At 36.3% G+C, this 17582-nt stretch overlaps 1 protein-coding gene across 23 annotated transcripts in view; it reads left to right on the top strand.

Annotated features, from left to right (window-relative positions):
• The window catches only part of GPHN (gephyrin), a 304336-nt gene that overhangs the window by 266072 nt on the left and 20682 nt on the right, over nt 1–17582 (top strand). For all 23 annotated transcript variants that reach the window (XM_057420149.1, XM_057420165.1, XM_057420152.1 and 20 more), the window contains 4 exons: nt 3165–3284; nt 7557–7615; nt 7831–7984; nt 9996–10117. In XM_057420149.1, coding sequence (XP_057276132.1) covers nt 3165–3284; nt 7557–7615; nt 7831–7984; nt 9996–10117 — 455 coding nt within the window. The remainder of the gene's footprint in view (nt 1–3164; nt 3285–7556; nt 7616–7830; nt 7985–9995; nt 10118–17582) is intronic.

Genomic DNA, 17582 nt, shown 5'->3' with positions numbered 1-17582 from the left:
TCAATGTTTTTTTCTTGAGCCAACACATCTTCAGGTTCATCTCCTTCCCAAGAAATTATTTATAGCCTTGGAAGACTGCTCGGTCTCATTTCACCCTTCAGTCACTCTCAGCAGCAACATTCTGCTTTTCATGTTACAGACCAATTAACAGAATGATTCACAGCAGGGAGTTCAAAATAGGTTTAGGTTTGGCTCCTCCTGTAGGGAAAAAGGTTATGTAAATGCTAAGTAGAGAGGAAGAAAACAGGACTGAGAATTGCAGAGAGGTCGTATAGCCAAATTGCACATTTCTGTATCGATTTGTAAATTGCATATTATTTTCTGATTTCCATTTCTAGGTGGCTGCGTTTATGTTAACAACCACTTTTTATTTTGTGTTGAGGAAACCTTTCAGACACTGTCCTGCACGGGGACGCTAGGGGACATTTGAGAGTACTGCTCATGAGCCATTCACATGGCCTCTGTGTGAAAAACTCAACCACAGGGAGCAGTGTTGTCTTCCTGAAGACTTACATAGCTGGAGTTTAGCATTTGGTGGAAGACTTTCGAAAGATGTTTGTAAGAGCCACTGTGACTAATCAGCTGTAATATAGGATGGAAACAGACATTCTATTAACTTGGGCCCTTTTACAGAAAGGAGCATGGGTCAGTGGAAGTCACACAGGAGAGGTGTAATATGTGCAAGAGAAAATGTCAGATGGGGGCTGTGCTCAGTAGATTATTTCTGGGTTTTATTCAGTGACTGAGATTAAATAAATTATCAGTGATGAAAACAAAAGGCAGAACCCAGTAGTGCCTTATTCCAGGTAAGTGTGAGATCTCTGAGGCTTTTAAAAGAACTGTGAAATTGTTATATGTTATTATGCTTTCTGAGAAACGATCATTTATCTTCATATTCTCTAGCACAAAAGAACACAGCCCTGGAGATTCACACGCAAATATGATGGTTGACTTTTGTTCATAAAGTTAATCTGATCAAATTCTCAAAGGAAAAAAAAAAAAGGAAATTAAATATATGAGCAACACAACCAATTCCAAAATCAGCTCTTACTGTATCATGAATTGTTTAAATGTTTCACATCATTACATCTCAAAAAAATTAACTCATCAAATAATAAACTCCAAGAGCATGGGTAGTTACAGTGCATTTTATCACTGTAGACAATGATTTCTGGCAGAATTGTTGTCATTTTGTATTCTTTGTGATTCTTGAGGCCCAAAAAGTGCATTTTAAATGGGAGAATATTTTTATACAATATACCTTGAAAATTGTCACTAATGTCATCAATATGTTAGTAAGTCCAAAACAATTTTACCTTTTTGCAATGTACCTATAGACTATACCTACAACAAAGGTACGCAAAACAGCTCCCATAATCCAAGGTGTAAGATTCGCCTTTTGCAACTTTTTATATTTTTTTCATAAAAATCAAAATAACACACTAGGCAAGATTATCTTATTTTCACTTTTAAGTCTCTCCAGTTATTGGCACTGTTTCAGCTGTTCATCCATAGCGCCTTGTGTAGTCTGTGGTGAGAAGTACCTTTTTTTTTTAAAGTATGATTTTTGTGTCATCTGGTTTAGGTACCTACTTCAGGATAATATGAATCTTGCCCTAAAAGCACAGTAACCGTGACATATGGCAAGTGTGAATTTTCCTCTTTTTTTTTTTTTAGTTAGGATTTTATTTATGTTCTTCCCAAAGGATGTTACATTTCTGTTACCCACAGAACAGGGTCAGGATTCAGTCAGCTCAAGGCTTAGTTCTTTCTTGGAATACATAGGTCAGTGTGATACTGTGGTAAACCAGATGCAAGCCATTTCTAACCTGCCCCTGGGGCTTCTCACTTTGGGGCTTCTGTCCCAGTGACCAGCCTTTGAAATACATTTAAAGTAATACTCATATTTCAGACATTATGACAGTGCTAAAATGGAGTAGAAGAATGGGAAAGGCAGTCACAGCTTTGTGCAGCTGAAATGTTGGTCACTGGTCTAGAATCTGCAAATGCCTAACAACCTCCTGACAGAAGTCATGGAGTAAATGACGGCAGGCAGTATTTCAGGTCTGTGGGTTGCTACCAGATACGTGCTAATTGTAGTCTGAGAAGTCCTGGTCCTGGACAAACTCCAGTGCTGCATATGGAATATAGAGTCAACCTGCACATGAATTATGAGTGTGATATATAGAGAGTATGTTGGTCTGATCACAGCTGTGTAGATCTGTGTGTAGCACATGTTCACTAGTAACAGTAACACCTGAATAAGACGGGCTTCCTAAAGTGCTGCAGGGAGCAAACATTCATATTCCAGCAATGAAATCTCAATCATTATACCAGCTTCTTTTTTAGAAAGATTTTCTTTCAGGTATTTAATTCTTAAGATCTTATAATCAGATATGGCCAAATTTTACCTGGATTTTGAAAAATGTGTATTAAAATAGGCTGCCTGGTGAGAATTTTATTAAAACCGTATCATTTGTCTTATCATGTTCTGATATTTTTTTATTCTTTGTATTACTTCTGTTGAAGCTTTGTAATGTACTGTGACTTTACATAATTGTAGAATATTATCAATTTGCAGCTTTGCTAAACTCACCCTTACAAAGATAGATATTCTGTGTTAACTAGTGTTGCGCTGTCTCTCAGTATAAGGAATTATGCTTCAAAATGAAGCCACTGGTTACATTACTTCTAAGCTGCTGGGGTTTTACACACAGTGTGCTGGTAAAACAAAACAGAACGAAAATGCAACCAAACCAAAGCAAAGCAATTTCAACCCTGAGGACCAGAGTACTCTGCAAAATATTTATGTACAGAGAGCTACTTGGTTTTTGCTCATGTAAGTTTCTAGAAGGTCACCATCTGTTATATTTCTGAGCCACTTATTTTCCTGAGCCAACGAAAGTACCAGTATATTGCTGCTTATGAAAGTTGTTCTTGTGATACAAAGGGGAGAAATGTGAAGCCACCTAATATCTGATGATATAAAAGAAGTCAGATCTGAAAAAAATGACCTAATGATCTTAAATACCTTAAAGTTTATACCTGTTGATATCACTAGCAGTATATCCAGAGCCACAGCAGAAATAAGAACTTTAGTTTTTCAGATTTCTTTCATTAAATTCAAATGGTTTTAGCTTTTTGGGTTTTGTTTTTTTTTTCAGCCAACTCAGACTGTGATGCCTGGTCAGGTAATGCGTGTGACAACTGGTGCTCCTATTCCATGTGGTGCTGATGCGGTGGTGCAAGTGGAAGATACAGAGCTCATCAGGGAATCAGATGATGTGAGTCACAAGTTAAAAATCATTTTTCTTTTGTGTGCAATATAAAATGGCTCATGATACAATCCTGTAAATATGATGGTCCTGTGGGAAAGCTCTTCTGTTCATCTCAGAAATCTGAGGAATTTCACATCAGTTCCTAGTGGCAATTCTACTCACTTTTTCATGCTGTGGTAACAGTACCACAGACCTACCTGTCTTGACATTGATTTTTCATCACAATTGTTGAATGCTGACGCCAAAGTATTTGGGAGCATGATTTGAGTGAAAGTCACATGCCTCCTGGGGATCCATAACTACAGTCCAATTTGTGTGCCTAGAGTAATTGCATTTTAAAATACAGAGTAATGGCAATCAGAAGATTTCCTTCTTTTCTGCTGAGTCTGCATCTAGCAGTAGAGCAATCTTCTTTATATTTCAGGATCATCCTGAAACTCAGCAAGGTAAGGAGTTCCTCTAAAGTCACCAAGTAAGAAAGGGAAAAGTTTTCTTAAAATACATATTGTTCCCAGAATTGTACTTTGAAATGTTATATTGCAGCATTACTGCTGATATAATTAAACTGGAATATGATTTTCTGTGGGAAAGTGAACTGTTTTAAGTCTGCAAAATCCAGGGGATAACTTGGATTATTTTAAATTATGCTATGAAGATGGTTCTGTTTTATCAGAGTTGGTCTCATTTCAGCAAAAGTGAATTTGGTGGATTTTGGAGAATGTGTCTTGTGCCCATACCTTACAATAAATGCATACATTTAAAATAAGGAGTTTTACTGGGTAACAGGCAAACTGAGTGCTCCACAATTTTTATTAAAGTTTCTTCAATATACCTCTGTGCTCCTTTAAAATGAGAAAATTACTGAATTTAAGACCTCTGAAAGCCAGCAAATGGATAAGGTGCATGTTCTCTCAGAACATAGTCTTGTCTCTGTTTAGTTTGAACAGATTTTCCAGCATGCCTATAAATCATATTGGCACTCTATCTTACAGATGCTGCAGAATACCACAGAAAAAATAAGTACTAGAATCATAGAATTGTTAGGGTTGGAAAGGACTTTAAGATCATCTAGTTCCAACCCCCCTGCCATGGCTAGGGAAAATAATAGTAACTCTGTGCAGACAGTTGTCTTAACAAAGTAAAATCGGATTTTTTGATGAAGTACATGACCTATCTGTAGACAGCTCCATCCCAAACAGCCCATCTTAGACGTCATGTTCAGAGAATTCCTTCTGAATGGTTACCTTACCCACCTGTGATTTCAGGACACCATTGTCATGTTTTCCATTATTTGACAGATTTTAAGGCAAGTCTCTTTTTGACACAACTTCCAAGTTCAGTTTTGGAATTAAGTATGTGCATGGTTCTCTGCTCAAATCAGCCTTTGCTCTTCCGCTCCTGTTCTGACAAGCTGTTCCACTTCACCATAGCTCTATGCTAGCATTGCAATTGCAGCTGGGGTGTAAGCAGGTGAATTCTAGTGTTCGGAGCTGATGAAGACAACAAAAACTGAACCATACTCTCATGATCCTTTCTTACACCTTATGACTGTAAATGCATAGATTTTTACATCTGAGGTCAGCAAGCTGTCAGGCTGGCCTTCTTTCTAACAGACTCAGTCCTGCTTTGAGGTTATGGGTGCGTATGTGTAGATTGTATCTTCCTGTAAAATATACTATTGCATTCAATGCTTGTTAATCGTTCCATTAGTCTTACTGAGCAAGTTTTCTGTGGCCGTTGCCCACCTCATCATGAGAGGACTGTCATGCTGCAGAGCAACAGACATCATAACCTGGTATTTTTTACTTCTTTGGATGACACTCTTCCCAGATCATACTTTTTCTGTCCATGTTCTCCTGTGCATGTGAGAACAGATTATTTGGTTATTCACTTAAACTGAGGTTTTCAGCAAATGGTCAGCCACCTTCAGGTTCCTTTTCCTGCCTGTAAGTGGGAGATAGTACCCTTCAAGTATGCCACTCTACTAATCCTGTATATAAATAATTAGTATAGTTTCAATATTGTTATTTTTCTTTCTTTTTTTTTGTGCCTGGGTGGCTACATATTTCAAGAATAATTTTCCTTTTAGTGTTAAGAACTCCTTCAGAGCTGGGAATTAACTAAAATGAAATCCTGAACATCTGAAAAATGTTCTTTCGAAAAGACACTGAGTACTTTTTAAAGGAGCTCCTTGACCTCTAGTTGCAGCAGCAGTACTTAAATATCATAGCAAGCATTCCACAAATGACTGTCGAAGTCACAGGTCTGAAAGGAATTGCATCTATCCAGCAGGAAGATAAATTTTCATCAGTTTTCCAAATGCACAATCATTAAGAAAGATCCTTGCAAAAACATGTCTACATCCTTTTCACTTTGAGTTTTTATGTCACCTTGTAGGAAAAAGGAGCCAAATGTGTTCAACCAAAACAATAGTTAGATCCTATATCAAGATTGAGCATCAGTATATCAGCACGGATGCTGGCTGTTAACAGCCATCAAAGTAAACCACTCAGACATAATTGAAAATATATTAATAAACAGCAAGAAGAATGCTGCCTGATACACACCAAGATGCGATACCTCCCTGCAAGCCTTACCACTAACCACCTTTAATTCTCTTGTATTCCTAAAGCTTTCTGGGATATCCGTCAGTTTCATAAATAATAATCTCCACACATCACCATGTTTTCCACAGTCACTTTCCACAGTGCTTTTCAAACCTGGGATTACTAAAATCCTAAAACACAGGGTTTTCTGCTTGTTTCCTCTAATCCAGGAGTCCTAAATAGGACGTTTTTTATTACTCAAATGAATGCTCTTTGTTCCCTAAAAACTTCCTGGCTGTCAAAAATATGGAAAATTTGGAATTTCATGGCTGGCCAACCACACCCCAGAGTTGGAAAAATAAAATTAATACTTAGGCTAACTGTTGCCCCAGATTTTCATATCAATCTAAAGCATCTTTTAGAGTTTCAGATGTGAATAAGGGAGATAAAAGGACACCCTGGACATCAGCACAGCCATTTTGGATATTAGCATCCAAAAATACTCTCTTCTCTTAAACAAGGGGAGCAGGTATAAAAGAAACAGAATTTGCATTTAAAACATATTTTGAAAATGCTGTGATAAAGTAAGGAATAAGCTTTTTCAGGGTTGATGTTTTTGTTCATTCCTGGTTTCATTTATCCATTGTCACAGTAGATAAACAGAATCACAATCTGAACATAACACCACATTTGTTAACTTTAACTTTGGGGCCTTTAATTTAAAGCACTTAGTTTGAACTCAGAAAATGCAGCCCATATCATCTTTAAGAAAAGTGATGTCTCCAGTATTCTATGCAACAATATCATTCCTGCAGAAATTCCAAGTGACAATAATGTGCCTGTTTGTCTTGTAATATTAGTTTCCGATTTATAACTCTGAGGTACTGTAAGTATGAAGCACTACATGATACTGTAAAAACAAAATCTGTTCCAGTGTAAGCAACTGTAGTTTTAGTGCTACAGACAGACTAGCAATCAAAGCTGAGTTATGTATCATCAACCCACTTGCAGGGCATTTAAATCAAATGTTAACAATATAGGTCATGTGCCATTTCTTTGCACTTATTTGCATTGAACGAGCCAACAAACCATTGAAATTCTGAAGAAGTAAGGATAAATATTAAAAATAGACATCAGACCTTTAAAGCCACTCTCTCTTCTTGTGGTTTAACCACATGAAAAACATGGTCGAATCAGACTTATTCTGATTTGTACAAAGCTCTCAAGTAGGTGTTTCCACTGCAGGAATCGACATGAAAATCCTGAAACAGCTAGTGCATATAGCATCTTCCTGTCCTTCTGCAGATGTAGTGGTACATTGTCTGTCAGAATAATGGTCTTTTTGAAATGCCATCATTGAAATTGTTGGAGCACATCGAGTTGGCTGAGAGAAATAGAAGGAATCTGCTTGATGTACCAGATCAACAGACAAACATAGGACATAATGTAAGAAAGGTAAATAAGTGAAGAGATGATTAAATAAAGGAAGGTAAAACTATATATTCAAAGCTGGTGAGCTCATCAAAGACAGAACTTCTTAGAAAGCAGTTCCATTTTAGCACACATTGTATTACAATCTTGACACACGGATCAGGAGAACAGTGATGATGCTTAAACCATACAGTCTCAGTGTAATGAGTACCATAAGCTGTGTAGACTTCTGAGAAATTAAAGATAATTCATCTTCTTTGAATAACCCAGCTGACCGTATTTGATCTCCTTGTTTTTGTAGGGTACTGAAGAGCTAGAGGTTCGAATCCTGGTGCAGGCTCGACCGGGCCAAGATATCAGGTCTGTAACAGCCTCCTTCATAAACAGTAAAATACCTCTGTAAGGAATCGAAGAGCTGGTGATTTTTACAGTAATTTTTTAACCATAAGTAGTAGTGACATTTTGAAAACCGGAGTAATAGACATCCCTGGACACTCCTTACCTGGAGCAGGACCAATCAAGGAAATACACTTTCAATTTCATTCTGTTTTTCTTTCATTTTTCTCTGTGCTCAGACCTATAGGACATGACATTAAAAGAGGCGAATGTGTGTTGGCTAAAGGAACCCACATGGGTCCATCCGAGATTGGTCTCTTAGCAACTGTTGGAGTAACTGAAGTAGAAGTTAACAAGTTTCCAGTGGTTGCAGTCATGTCGACAGGGAATGAGGTAAGAAAAGAATGTTTAGATGAAGGTCTCCGTTACTGTATCTTTCTTGGGACAGTGTTTTGGAAAGTGACTTCCACCCTATTCCCAGGCAGACTTGCTTTTTGAACTGCAACTTGTGCTGACATGAGGTATTTTAATGAGTGATCAATCCATAATAGTCTGCTTGTGCCTACTGTGCTTGTGCCGTTGCTTTCTCCCTCAGTGGTCTGTTACAAGTCTCACACACTGTCTTTGCCAAAATTTTGGTACTGTATCCAACTATGTGCCAGCTGCTTTCTCCTGCCGGGAAGGGAGGACCTGTGGGGTAGTCAGGGAGGTAACTTGTACTGCCGGTCATGACTGGAAGAGTAATTTCTTTTGAGCAGCACTCCTCTGTAGCTATAGTGCAAATGGTAGATAACCTGTCTTTGAAAACTCAATGCCTTGCTGTAGTGTTGTGCCTCAGTATTTTAATAGTAGCACATGTTGAAATCCAGATAATCTGCAATTGGTAGAACTGCAGACCAGCTTTCTAATTGCTTTCTTTTAAATACATCAGAAAAATTAGATTCAGGATTAACTTAATTTAGGGATTTTATATATGTGGGAGTTGACCCTGGCCAGCAACTATGTTTGCTCATTCCTTCTGACAGCAGGACAGAGAGAGAACAGGAAGAGCAAAAGCAAAAAAAACTTGTGGGTTGAGATAAAGTCAGTTTGAAGTTAAAAGACAGCGTGAAGTTTGACCTATAATTTTGGCTGTCATGTGAGACAAACTTCTTGAAATCCAGACACAAACATGAACTCCATAGCTGTATTCCATACAGCTTTAATATATTAAATTTTGAATGACTTTGGATGCTTTTAATAGGTTCAATTTTGTAGTCTCGCGGTGTCCTTACAACTTCCACAACCCCAGTAAATGCTACTTTGTGATTATTGGGTACTGTGGGTGACAGAGGCCAGCCTTGCCAGATTTCCTAACATAAATAGGGTGTGTTGTGCAGGAAACATACTGCTAATTGAAGAACAAATCCAAAGAGCTACAAGGATTGCAGGTGATGGTTTTCTGAATAGTACCTTCTGTATGACTGAAGATTCTTGCATGTCATTAAAGGGTCCATTATCAATGTGGGCACTCTCTTTTGTATCTTGTGTTAATAAAGACCATAGGATCGTAGAATAGTTAAGATTGGAAGGGACCTTAAGATCATCTAGTTCCAACCCTACGTGGTGGGTTTCTTAAACATCCTATGGAAATCTTCACTATAAATAGAAACAGAAGTAGAGTTGCTAGCCAAAGCATTAAAACTTAGCCATGCTCTACTTCCAGTTATTCTGACCTTGCTACCTAATACTATGGCTGTAATTTTCACATAGGCATTTTTATTATTAGTTACTTCCTGACAATGTTGCGTTGTTCTTCTGTGTCCTACAAAAAAATCCTATTATATGTAAAATATGTTTACGTATGTATGTTTTGTAGTTTAAATTCCACGATATAGGATGTGTGTAAGGCAATTGCTATGATACTATCTTGGAAGAAAGATTTTAGTCCAATTCAGTAACTGGTATGAGAACAAAGGTTTAAGCTTCTGTCTATTATTCCAATACTGATTATTGTATTTAAAAAATATTTTTATTAGTAAGTAAACAATGAACTTCAAAATGTCTTTTAATACCTTTAAATCTAGTTAGCAATATCAGTGAGGTTCCTTTGGAATCATTTAAATAGGAGCAGTAACTTGGAAACTTAAAGTTTGTAGTTTGATTTCTAATGTTTGAGATTAGAAGCCAGGTACTCATAAGAAGAAAGAAGGTTTTGTAGGCTTGGACCAATAGAAACAAACTAAGCAACATGGAGGATTGGATCAAACAAGCATATATCTTATTAAATTAAATTCACTAAATCACTTTACATATATGTATTTTATTATAGGTGTCTAATATTCTGTCCCATACGAAGAAGAAAATTCTTAACTTGTTCAAAGTATTGCAAGTAGACTGACTAAAAGTGTTTCTGGTTTTATAGCTACTGAATCCTGAAGATGACCTCTTGCCAGGAAAGATTCGGGATAGTAACCGTTCAACTCTCCTAGCTACAATCCAAGAACATGGCTATCCAACAATCAACTTGGGAATTGTGGGAGATAAGTAAGTACCACATGTTAGTAAAGATGTCACTTCATATTCATGTGGTGCACTTTATGGCATCCATGGAAAAAAGAAAAGACAGTGAATACGTCACTTATTGCAAGTGTGACAATGTTGTGACAGAGCACATCTTGAAGATGTTTTACCCCTTTCATTAGAGAAATAAATAAGTCTATTCTAATATTAAGAGGGATAATTTGATAATTTTTTTATTGAATGGTGTTTATCTTGTTTTGCCTTCTGTTCATTGAAGCATGTATTACTGTGCAAATTGTATTTATTGATGCGCTATCATTACAAGCACCATACTTAAAAATGCAAAAAGAGACAGTTCTACAGCAACTATACTTCTTTTTTGATCCAATAAAGAAGGAAAGTTTTTCTCAGGGTTTATTTTCCATGACAAAATTAATTTAGAGTATAAAATTTTGTCAGATGATGAGTAAGTGTCTTTTGGGGAAGGCCCCACTGCTGGATGTTGCTCAATGTATCAAAGAATTCGGAAGAGTGAATATTTTTTTTTCCTTTAATGGTTTCAACTTCGATTGTCACAGAGTAGTAGCTGTGATCAGTCTTTCAGTTCATCTGACAGTGATTGCTTCTTGTTTCCCAGTGGTAGCAAAGTAACATCTCCTGTTGAGAGCTCTAGGATGAGTGATTGAAGTGTTCAGTCCTTTGTCCTTTGCAAGGCTGTGCAGTGCCTCTCATCAATGCCTTGAGTTTCTCAGCATAATGTATTTCCTGAATTTATTGTGCCCCAAAGGCTCTGATCAAGTTTTCTTGTTTCTCATTTTGGGTATCAAACCAACTGACAGACTTGGTTTGATGCGGAATTGTTCAGGTTCACCTCTACCTCTTTGAGGAAAGGGTTATTCCTTATAGGTAGTTAAAAGTGAGGCCAGATCTGAAAGAAGTGAAAAAAAAAAAAAAAAATAGTGAATTTCAGCAAAATTGATGACAAAATTCCCAAGCAGGGAGACAGGGTTAATGCTAGGGAACAGCACGTTTCAAAACCAATCTTCCCTTGTGCAGGATTCAATACAAAGCATCACTGGTTTGACAGAAAGTATATGAATGGGCCAGCCACTGAGTGGTTTTACAATAGTGAACCAACCTGAATGGTGGCTCCAGGACATGCAGTTGTATTTGAAGTGTTCAAGGGAATGTGATGCACAGCAATTACAGTGGTTGTTGTGATCTCAGGGAAAGCACACCCTTCTGGATGCTTTCACTGACTTGCATTCAGGCATCTTTATTGCTACTCTGGCCTGGCAAAAATCCGTTGTTATTGCAAATACTAATAAATATCAAAAACCTTCTGCCCATGAATGTTTTTAGTTTCAGGTGGTGATTTTATGAGAACACAGTCTAAGTTCATGAGAATGTAAAGCTTGTTTATTCTTTATGGCCTTGTCCTAACCAAATAGTTATAGTCTCAAATTTGCTATAAAGTCAACCAGAGTTGAAGGTCATTGTACAAAAATCTGACTATGTGCTCCATTGCCTTCAGGATTTTTTTCTGTGACCTCCTAGACATGGAGTATCTATGAAGATAAATAATCTTGAAGGCTTTCAGTAATAAAGAACAAATCATTTTTAGAGTCATAGGATCATAGAATCATTTAGGTTCGATAAGAACTTAAAGATCATTGAGTTCAATGGTTAACTGAGCACTGCCGAACCCACCACTAAACCATGTCCCTAAGTGCCATGTCTATGCATCTTGAAAATACCTCCAGGGATGGCAACTCAACCACTTTCCTGGGCAGCCTGTTCCAATGCTTGACAGCCCTTTCAGTGCAGAAGTTTTTCCTACTATCCAAACTAAATTCCCCTCACATAATTTGAAGCCATTTCCTCTCATCATATCACTTGGGAAAAGTGAACAACACCTTCCTCATTATAACCTCCTGAAGGTAGTTATAGATAGCGATAAGGTCTCCCCTGAGCCTTCTTTACTCCAGGCTAAACAAGCACAGTCCCCTTTACAACAAAATGCATCTGCAGTTCTGTTCCAGTCAAAGGAAAAATCTGATTATGTAAATTAGTTTAATGTAAATTAGATAGTGAGTATGGTATTATTTCATTATGTAATAAAGCCACTAAGCAAATGTTGAACAAACGCAGGAGACTTATTCTTACAAAGGGTACGGTTTTGGTGATTTAGTCAGCATGTTTATAGAAAAGGTGAACAAGCCTCCAGTGTCTGTTACATGGCTTACTGGAATTAAACCATAGATTTTGTGTGTGTGTGTTCATGCTCATATGTATGTGCACTTTATTTTGTATGCATAGTATATAACTAAAGAGTGAAAAAAAGAAAGATTTTATGTGCCTGCAATACCTGTAGTAAAAATAGATGTAGTAAAAATAACCGGCAAACAATACTTCTCAGAGGGGAAAATTAAAGATTTGTATTTTTTTCTTTTAAAGTATCACTGTAAGGTATTTCTTCATTCCCATATTTCACACTTGGGTGTTATATACTTATTTTTTCCAGTTTCTTTTTGCTTATACATTTTCAATTGAATAAATTTTTACTCCATTTTACTGCCAGTGTCTCTGTGTACCATAAGAGTTTCAGACAGCAGATAATAGGGAGTGCAGTTGTTTGTTGTAATCAGTCAAATTTTTTAACAAGCATAGAAATTCTGTCAGTCATATTTACAGAGCTAATATTCAAATTGTTTTAGAGTAATACTTGCAGACATAAACTTAGAGGTAAGTATTCCTATATTTCAGTTCAGTGTATGTTTCACAGGTGTTTAGGTAAGAAAATAGCTTGTGCAGCTGCTTCATAGCCTGGAATTGTGATAGATGTAAACACATTCAAAGAGAGTATGTGAAAGGATGGGGAAGCACATGGAATGTCTGTGGGTGTCTGCAGAGTAGTTAGGAACACTTCAAAACTGCCTTTGCTTACTAATCATATATGAAGTTACATTTGGACTGGCCACTCAAGTCTCACTTTAGCCAATAATTGTATTTTCAATTGAAACCAACAATTTCTTTATTTTTCGATCATTTTAACAATTTCTGAGGTTGTCATTGTTTGTTTCCATTCTCATAAACTGTATGTATTACTCAGTATTCAGAATAAAAACAGCACGTTCAAAGCACATAGATAAGATCTACAATTAAAATCCTAGAAGCAAGCAATAGGAAAAGATAACAAACCTGGAAAATGTGATACAGCTGAAGCTGCGTCTGGCTAGAAGCCAAGATTTTCTCTATTTGTGTTCTTAGCACGTAAAAAGCAAGCTGTTTGAAAAGCACACATCTCTGAGTAGAAATGGAAGATACTCCATTTCTAAAACTACTCCAAAAACAACAAATGCAAAAACAAAAAAGAAAGAACCCTTCTGATGTTCTTACTGTCGTGTCTTTCATCTTTGTGTGAATAAGTGAATAGCTTGTCAAAAAATTGCAAAGACAATTGGCCGGTTAAAACTGGTATTCCAATGTACTTTTGAATGTTGTCTCATATAACAAGACCGAGTTATAAAGGCTTCTAATTTAATTTGCTTTGCTTGTAGTCAATGAAATTATTTGATTCTTTAGAAACCAGTGATAAAATGAGAGTTGCATCTTTGATCTGATCTGTAGAGCTGTTAACTTAATTATCAAGATATTTGTGTGTCTATTTCATTTGTGTTGTTCTTTGTATCCACTGTTTATTTAAAGCTCTAAAGTTTGGCCCTTCAAAATAGCATGGACCTCTGTTTCAGAAAGCCATCTTCCATTTTGACAGTTTTCCTTCAATGAGAGACTCTTTTATTAAACTTGCTAAAGAATTTTGATTCCATATGTAATGCATTCAATTTCCTTTAGTTTTACTTTTGTTTACTTGAGTGCATTTTCCCCTTCTCTGCATTTTTTTCTGTATTTTCTAATTCCTTTGATATCATTTTTCTCTGAGACAAGTATAACATTAGTTGCTTCTGGATGCATTTTCATTTATGAGCCTGTGATTACACAATGGAGAGAGAGAAAGAATATCTCTCTCCCCATAGGAGAAAAATTTAGGAAATTTGCATCTTTATCTGCTCAGTTGCTTTAAAATTTATCAGAATAGTTATAAAATCATCAGCATATGAGAGCTTTTCTACATTAAAATTGATTAGTCTCTCATTTATATATGTCTCTTTTATCATATATTGTTTGACAATATTGTTTGACAAAATAGAGCTCCTAAGTGACAGGTAAACTCATTAAAACTCACCCTTGCTATTGTGACAGCATTGCTGTATGATATCCCTAAAATAAAGGCTTTCAAATAGTCTTTCCATATTTTGGAAGGGATCCTACAATCTGATTAAAGGATTTAGTCTGCTTGAATTTTATGTTTTACATTGAAAAAGAGGTTTAAGTCTTGTGTACTTGTGTGGGTTGCATGTAATTACTAGTATTATCATTCAGATGGAACATCTGGAGTGGAGGGAGAAGAGCAGAGAAACTGCTCTAACTCTAACATTTCTCATGCAATATCAACTTGACATGCATTATTATATGAGTGAGTTATAGACAGAATGCAGGCACAGAATCCTAGCCTCTCCAATTTAATGTCCAACTTGGGTATAATCAAATATACTGTGAACAGAATTTTTAGTAGTAATAGTATCGTTTAACAAATGACTGCAAGAAAAGGCTTGTCAGAGAAAAGGCTGTAAATCAAATGTCACAATATTAGTTTTTGCCACAGTGAATTCAGTTCCAGATCTGCTCAAAGAATGATGGTGTTATAAAGTATGATCATAGGCTGATGAATCCAGTGGCACTGGGTAGTGGTTTGGTTTGGACGTAGAGGTCTTCTCTTTCATTGTGCCCTGTCTAGAAGAATATTCTTCTTTTCAAGCGGAAATGTTTAATATCTGTCACAACTTTTGATAATCATTAGGGCCAATGTCAGATAAGTTGTCATCACATCTAATGCACATATTCAAAAAACACAAAGAAATGTTTGAGTCAAGACAGAGGTGGAAAAAAGAACCTGTGAAAGGGGCCAGTGCAAGGCCCAGGGGGTCTTCTGTACCAGTAGAAAACTACATAGTGTGACAGGTAATAAAATTTTATGCCATAGAGGTGACAGGTGCAAAGCTAATGCACAACAATGTGTCATTCTCCTAATTGTCCTCAACACAAGCATAAACTTCTTCCTGAATTAGCATTTATAGAATCACAGTAGTAGAACATGACACTAAAAATCAAATAATAAAGAGGACAGAATGCTGTGAAAATCCTCCTGTGTTTGAAAACAGCGGTAATCTGTAACTGTACTTATTGGAGAGAAATAAAAACTACTCTGTTCTTGAGACATGTGTTAACATTTTAAAAAAAATCTTGCAGACATAAGTTCTGTTTAGAAGAAAACTTCAGCCTCTAGAAGCCAAACTATCATTCACTTAAGCTACTTTCAACATCCTTTATATCTAGACCATATATAGGAATTTGGGTTCCCAAGTCACTAAGAAATTTTTCAATGTTGACATTGTACTATTAATACCCTAGAAGAAAATAAACTAATAAAGGCAGTAAATACAGAAAGATAAAGAAGTGGTGAATGCTGAAGGTGGCTCACTGTTTCAGCAATATGAATCACTTGGAAAACTTTATTAGTATATCATGCATACAGCCAAGTATGGTTTTTTTATATATATGTACAATATAACTAAATAATGTAAGATTTACAGGATAGAGGACTATATCCTAAAAAGTAAAGATTTAGGAGAAGATTTGAGAATAGTAGCAAGAAATCTGCTGAATGTAAGTTCTAGCATATGTATAAAGAGCTAAGTCTCCTGTACAATTAAAAGGTTATTTTTGATCTTACCTTTGTATTCCCAGGAAAAGAACGTAACAAGAATTCAGAGAAGAACCATTAATTTTTTTAAGTGGTTGAAGGAGGGACCATATGTTCCAACAGTATCAGAACTCAGACTGTTTAGTTCAACAAAGATCTTACATAATGACCTGATTACATTCCAGTAATACCGAGCCACATGGAGAATAAACTTTGAATAAAGTTTCTGTTCAGCAGCAATGGCTTGATATTAGTTAGAGCATTTCAGGCTGTAAAGTGAAAGTAATTAGTTTATAGGAAACTATATTAAATGCTTTGATAGAAACAAATTTAAAAGCAAAATTGGATATTTATTTCAATGTGATCTACAGTTCAAAGAGAAGCAAATTCAAGGAGGATCCCAGATTTTAATAAGTACAAAATCAGGTAGACTTACCAAAATTATTTGTCCTGCTCACAAATAATCTCTGAACTCTTTACTTCAGAGAATTAAATTAATTTTCATGTTCTGCTAATGGGCAATATGTAGTAGAAGAACAAACTCAGAAGACCAGTATCAGCAGAAATAACGCAGCAATAGTTATCTGTAAAGACAGATTGCCAGTCAGAGCTTTGGGTATTTTAATATGTGATGCTTAAATGAATGTAAAACTTTCTGTAATTTTCAATAAGATGCTTTTGATTTCCTTATCTCTGTAATTCCACGTGTTTAGAAATATCTGTAGTTTCAGTCTGTCTTCTGGGAGAGGAATATTGTGAGAGTCAGAGTACTTTTAGGATTTGGAACCTTGCTGGAAAAAGTTGTTGATTTTTGAGACTCCTGTCTGTAATGCTGATGAGTACATCAGAATCTGGGATCACTTACGAAATCTGAAAGTCTTTTGTATGTCACTTCCTGACATAGCGACCCTATTTGAGAAACAAAGACTGACTTTGGCAGTGAATAGAAGAACAAATAAGGGACTGAAGCCGCTTGAGGAAATGGGTATCTTAGGAAAACTATCGGAAAGATATAGACACCTAAACTTATAACCTGAATAGTTTTAACATTTTTCCATGACTTCCAAACAACATTAGGATGCATCTGATCTGACATACCATTTCCGTGATGACATATGAGGAGAAATCAGGCAAGGATTTAGAAAACGATAAAGAGGATTTTAGACTTCATGTAGCAGTGTCCGTGTGCATGCATAACAGTGCAGCATGCAGGCCCAGTCTTCTCATATTCCTCAGTCAGACAAGATCTCGGTGTGCCCAGAAGTGACCTTTGAAATGATCACAGAATCGAATCATAGAATGCAAGGTTCAAGTATCATCAAGTATCATCTGGTCCAACCTAAATGATAGACAGCAGCTGCTATTTTCAGGGTAAACTGAGCCTGTGCTGGGGACTGTGGAGGGAGATTGACTTTGTTATTGTTAACAGTCCAGCCTGCTGAAAAAACTGCTCAAGAGTTGCACAATGACAATTCACTACCTGGTCTGTTTCAGTCTTGAACATCTTATTTTAGAGTTTTATTTTAAGAGATATTTATAAATCTGTGTTTCTAATGAAGATGGTTTACATTTTACGTGTATTTGTCCTACATTTAAGAGTGTCTAGACAGATTTCAGCTTATTTCATATTTCTGTTACAAAGGATGCTATTTAATGACTATTTCT

This window comes from Pezoporus wallicus, unplaced genomic scaffold (genome assembly GCF_028554395.1).
Source record: "Pezoporus wallicus isolate ANWC-B61680 ecotype Strahan unplaced genomic scaffold, APGP_CSIRO_Pwel_v1 contig_5418, whole genome shotgun sequence".
Lineage (NCBI taxonomy): Eukaryota > Metazoa > Chordata > Aves > Psittaciformes > Psittacidae > Pezoporus > Pezoporus wallicus.
Note: the sequence above shows the minus strand (reverse complement) of the source record. Positions and strands in the feature narration are given on the sequence as shown.